At 39.1% G+C, this 6,000-nt stretch overlaps 1 protein-coding gene across 1 annotated transcript; it reads left to right on the top strand.

Moving 5' to 3' along the window:
• Positions 1-3,098: 3,098 nt before the first annotated feature.
• Positions 3,099-5,583, top strand: adma (adrenomedullin a). Its single transcript, XM_082540606.1, has 4 exons — positions 3,099-3,275; positions 3,869-3,971; positions 4,081-4,206; positions 4,331-5,583. Exons 2-4 carry the CDS (start codon positions 3,877-3,879, stop codon positions 4,602-4,604), a joined length of 495 nt encoding a protein of 164 aa, XP_082396732.1. The 5' UTR covers positions 3,099-3,275; positions 3,869-3,876; the 3' UTR covers positions 4,605-5,583.
• Positions 5,584-6,000: the final 417 nt, after the last annotated feature.

Raw genomic sequence — 6,000 nt, 5'->3', positions numbered from 1 at the left:
CACCAAAACCAAAAGAATACTATATTTTGCTATAACTGTGTGAAGTTTAGGAAAATTATTTTTATTTGAACGGCCTCATATCACAGCATTAGTCAGCTCATGGCACAGTTGTAAGTAATATGCAGTATAACAGAAAAGAAACCAAGCAATTCTAATAGGGAATTTTATCTAGGCCACTCTTGGATTTGCTAGAGACTCTGTAAATAGAATAGAATAGAATAGAATAGAATAGAATAGAATAGCCCTTTAGTGTCATTGCACGTGTACAACGTGGGTGCTCCAGCCAACCGTGCAGGAAAAAAATAGTAAAGACATCAGGAATAAAATAAATGGAAAACAGAACAGACAAGATATATACAGTAGAACTGCTCTAAAATGCAAACAATTAAAAAAGAAACACACACACTCACTTTCACTTAGTAATGTAAAATATTTGCATCAGATTTTTAGTCAGCAGAAGTTTCCATGTTACTATATCACCACATGCTGTTTTATTATCCATGCTATGCTCTTTTTTTAGCATGGTGATTGTGATGTAACATCTCTTAACCAGTGGAGTGTGTACAAACCCTTAACCTTAAGTGCACATTGGCCACTAGTCAGCTCTGTCTGAAGCTAAAACTGGATTTTCTGATTTATTTTTACTTTTTATGCTACGAACTCCAACGCCAACTGCAAAAATTAAAAATCCCCATGCAGGGACTATTCCATAGACGTACAAATTTAATGTAACATTAATTTTTTTAGTTGTTTTTGTGTAAAAAAAGGGGTCAAATATCGTGTTTGTGCAACATATTTAGTATCAATGAAAAAAAAGAGAAAAGGACAAGCCGAGTAGCACGTGTCGATGAGTAATATGTGAGTGAGAGAGACAGGCATCCACCACCACCACCTTTGCTGTCAACAATAGCAGGAAGACAGCAAGCAATTTCCTCTCTCTTCTTCTTTTTTTCCCCCTCGTGCTGTTCATCTGCTAGAAAAAGGACACAGGTAGTCAAAGAGTTGAACCTGTGGCAGAACATATTAAAACTCCTTTTTTATAAAGTGTTTATCGCAACACAAGAATGATCATTATGTAAACAGACCCCACAGCACAATGGATATTTCAAGGTAATAATTATGACTTACCTTTGCAATTTGTGCTTTGGGGACTGACAGCCTCTTTTTTTCCCTCTCCTCCCAAACATGACAACTGTTGCTCGGCTTTTCTGACACACAGACCTACTCATGCATTAAACTGTAAGGTTGTACAAAAACTGTCGGGTCATCTTACCAGGACAACATCACAAAGGACTTTCAAAAGATTGCTATATAAGGAGCCAAAAAGCACTAGAGGAGTTTTGTTGTCATGATTGCACCATCTCTTGTTGTAAACTCTGGTAGGGGAATTATTTGTCCGCTGGAGGCAATTATCATTACAAAGTGCTTGCAAAACATTCGCTGGTTTACAACACATGTGTTTGGCATTTATGTTTGTTTTTTTTTAGTTTGAAATATGACACCAAAGAATGAGGTTGTCTGAGTTATAAATAAACTCAAGAAAGTTTTTAATTATAATGATATACGAATTACAGGATGCTGGTGCGCTACAGGGGAATTTCAAGCGTTACATCGTCTTTAATTCAGTTTGAGCTTTTCTTCCCCATAATTGAAAGTGAAACAAGTATCAAAACTGAAAGAAATACTTGGACCTTCTCTGCAATGTTAATTTACACCATATCCAGTGCCTTGTGGAAATTTCTGTACTGGAATTTCTATTCTGAAAAAAAAGAGAAAAGTTGGTATTTACAGCATTTCACACACAGGGTCATTCTTGGGTGCATATTACCTGTTTGTGCTCATCTCAAATACAGACACACACTAGATCTTCACTAGCCGTGGCTCAGTGAGATGAGATAAACAAAGTCTTAGCCTCCCCAGCTGGTTATTTTTTATGCAATTTTATGTGATTTATTTATTTATTTTCGTCCTCCCTAAGGGGCTCGTAATAAGCATCTGTCTCACGAATCCCACAGACAGTTTTGATTTTCCGCACTGTGGAAATCTAAAACATTTTCCTGTGTTTTCGTGTAAAAGCAACATGCAAATTTTGAGTTATAATGAAAAAGATATAAATATAATAAAGTTCAAACTAATGAGACATGTTGGTATCACCTGTGTGAACTTGCATTCCTAAGGTGAAAAGTGAGGTGAGATTACTCACACACACTGGCACACTGAGTTAATATTGTTCACACGTGACAGTTCTTTTGTAACTTTATTTCTAGTTAATTGTAAAATTCCATTTCACATTTATCTAAATAAATTTGTGGTAAGCCCATAGTCAAATATTTGCCTCTTACAAACAAAAACATAGAGCATACTCTGTTTATAGTTGGGAATACATGTATTATTTAATCCCTTATTATGTTCAGTGTCTCTTTCAACGTCTCAAATTCATCATCCAGTACATTCTCAAGCTAATGTGGAAGTTCAGCACATCAGGGAGTGCCCTGAAAAGGAGTCTGATGAAGCATTCCTTAAATTTTACTTCAAACAATTAGCCAGATGGACTGAAAAGAGCATTAACAAAAACTATAGCCGTGTGACCTTAAAGTCCAAATATTACAACTAAAGTTCAAATATTACAGCCACAAAGGAAAAGCTCTTTTCTTTCTGTGATTAACACCCACTGGAGAAAGCAGCTATCTGACGCGAACATGTTGTACGTTTACTGGCACAGTGAGTGCACTGTTTGACTTACATAAATAATGACTACCCATTTGGTTATACACACACTTAAATTCAAACAAACAAACAAACAAACAAACAAACAAACAAACATTATTTTATTTTTAAGAGTCATGCTGAGGTGCAAAAAGAAAAAGAAAAAGAAAAGAAAAAAAGAAAAGAAAAAATCTAGTGCTGTGACTCACTGAAAGCATGAAACACAATGACAGCAACTCTTAAATTTCCTTTAATGCTTCATGTTTAATGCTTTTTCAAATGCATTCCTGAAGTTTTAACTGCTGTAGTACATGAACAACAGCGCAGCAGTAGTGTACTGGATGGGGTGGGGGGGGAAAGGATGAGAGAATGAGTGTGTCACTCATTAGCCCCTCCTACAATTTCTGTATAAAGGGCTGTCCGTCTGGTGTGTAGGAGCTATTAGCAGAGTGACACAGCTGCCTTACAGAACTAGAAGCAATCTCAAGAAACCTGTGGAGTACTCTTTCCCAGCTGATTCTAGAAGAAGAAGAAGAGCTTTCTCATCCAACTAAAGAACAGAGACTAAGGTATGTGCACTTGCCTTTAAAATAGACATTGCTTAGATTTGTTATGCCACTAGCTGATGGCTTTATCCTTGCTTTTTTGAGGTCAGGGCACAAGTGTAGAGACAAGAACAGGTTATCTGTCTGGTTATATAAGCAGTTCAGCTCTTAATGTGTGCGTCTGTTAAGGAGTTGCCTTTAAGGTGCAAAGCATCCAACAGGGGCAGCATACCATGTGCTGTTTATCATATTATTGCACATAATTTTGCTGTTTTGTTCTATTTAATCAGGTGACTGAGTTGAATTACATTTGTTTGTGAACTATTTTTGCCTGCTTAATGGGAGACTGTGTCCTTCACAGTACTGGCCAGGGGCCCAAAGCATGGTTGTAGGTTTACTTAGCCCAGCAAGATCTGACCTTAGCTTAACTTTCTAAATAAATGAATGATATGTGCAAATAACTTGGCTTTTGGACTCTTGTGTAAGCAAGCACACTTATTACAGTATGAAGGAGTCTAGCATGGACAGAAGGACAGCAGGAAATTTGTATAGTTAAATATTAATAAAAATGTACGAGTAACTAACTATTGATTTTTTTTTTTTCCTTCTCCAAACAGGAGCCAAAATGAAATTGATCTTCCAGTCCTTCACCTGCTGCTGTTTGCTGGCAACAGTAGCACACTGTGTGGAACTTGAAGTGAATCCTGAATTGAAAAAGAGGTGAGTTAACTGAGGCATGATTTTCATTTGAACCCGAGGCAGGGTGTGACACTCAGCATTTCAATTATCTACCTTGGACTAATGGCATTTTTTTCCCTTCCTCTTACAGGCTAAGCATATGGCTAGGAAGCAGACTGAGGCGAGATGTTGACACCATATCAGTAGAGAAGAGAGCAGAGGCTGAGCACCTTGTCAGACCAGAAGACATCAGGGATGCATTGTTGCCACATTCCAGGTAAGATCGTGCAATTCTGACAGTCTTATTATAAAGTAAATATAAATTCAAGAAATCCAAAGTCAGCTATTAACAGTTCAGGATTGAACAGTATAGACTCATGCCCTCTCCCTTTGTCCTCCAGCACTGACATCCACGTCCGGACCAAGAGGTCTTCAGGCTGTTCCCTGGGTACCTGCACAGTGCACGACCTGGCAGATCGTCTGCACCAGATGGGCAAGTCAAGGGGCGGGAATGCACCTGCCCACAAAATTAGCGCACACGGATATGGCCGGAGGCGTCGCTCCCTTCCATCATACAGAGTCTCACTAAGGCTAGAGAAGGGCAGGCTGAGGCCCGTGTGGAGCACGGTTGACTCACAAGTTCACAAGCTTGAGGCCCTCCTCAGACGGACATGAGCACCACTTTGCAAAGGGAGTTGGGAACAAAAGTAAAGGAGTAGTGTCCTGTGCGCTCTGCTTTAAAATTCTTGAAGTGCCTCAGACTACAGCCAAGTATGCTCCAGCACATTTGTTCCAGGCTGGAGGACTGAGTCAGTGAATCAGAGCAAAACTGGCTGCAGCTGAGTTTGTCCAAAGCCCGAGCCTTGCAATGAGCTCAGCAATGTACAACTTTCAAAGAAAAAAGAAAAACTGCAGCTGCTTATAGACACTGGATGGCACAGCATGGAGCAAACTACAGGTGCTGCTCTCTGCATGGCAGAGGAAGAGGAAGAGTGCTAATACCTGGCAAAGTGGACTCATCCTCTCGATCAAGGGGGAGGACTCTTCTAATATTCTGGGACTTAACACATTTATTCCTCAAGGCCAAGACTTTGATAAGTGCTATCCTTTAAGGATTTGTGCCATTGTGTTCCATGAAACTGTCAGTACTTGTCTGCACTTTTCCATTTGGACTTAAAGTCAAATGAATCATCAGGAAAAGACATCTTCATCACAATGCCAAACACGAAGATAGGCTCCACAGCTCTAAAGCTATCAGTTTATATCAAGTTTTGGACACTGTATAAGGGAAAAATGCCTTAGATTATGTGATATACGTGCCAGTTCTTAATGGACTGAAATATACTTGAAATGTTATTGTTTGTAAAAAAACACAAGTGCAATCCATATTTGTTTTTATTGCAGGTATGTGTAAATATGAATTACTTTATTTAAATATTACATAGGAGTTACAGTAAAGTACTTATACAGATAGAGCTATTTTTGTACAGGAAGAAATATATATGGGCATTGTAGCTATTTGTCATTACTCTTGCAAACTGTGGTAATAGGATATCTGTTTTAGAGGTATATTATATATTTGTAAATGTGTTCTATTTTATTTGTGTCGCAGCAATAATGTCATTCAATAAACATTTTGCATACAAAATCTAAACCTTGTTTGGCTCTCCTTTCTTTGTGCTCCTGGCTCGTGTGAATTCAAAGTGGCACTCTATTGTCTGAGGGCAGACTGTTACAGCAAAACAAAGAGCACCTGGACTCTGTTAAGTGTTTAAAGGTTCTCATTAGAGCCCCCCTCCCTTCTCTTGCTGCATCCCCCTATTTATGATCCCACTCAAAAAAAAAAAAAAGGGCAGACAGGTTGCCAGGCACATTCCTGCTAGGTTCAGCTCACATTTGCTGGCTCTCTCGACACCACAGAGCAGCCCTGAAGCCACTGGAGGAGGCTGAGGCTTTGGCTACATCTGTGTTCAATGGAAGATGTTTGGGACACAAGTCGGCTGATGCGGGGGGTTCCGGTTTAACATTCTTTCCATATCATCCCAAAAGCTACTCAAACACGGCACCGATC

The sequence above is a fragment of the Aulonocara stuartgranti genome, assembly GCF_965226115.1.
Source record: "Aulonocara stuartgranti genome assembly, chromosome: 1".
NCBI lineage: Eukaryota > Metazoa > Chordata > Actinopteri > Cichliformes > Cichlidae > Aulonocara > Aulonocara stuartgranti.
This window is presented reverse-complemented; position numbering and strand designations above follow the sequence as displayed.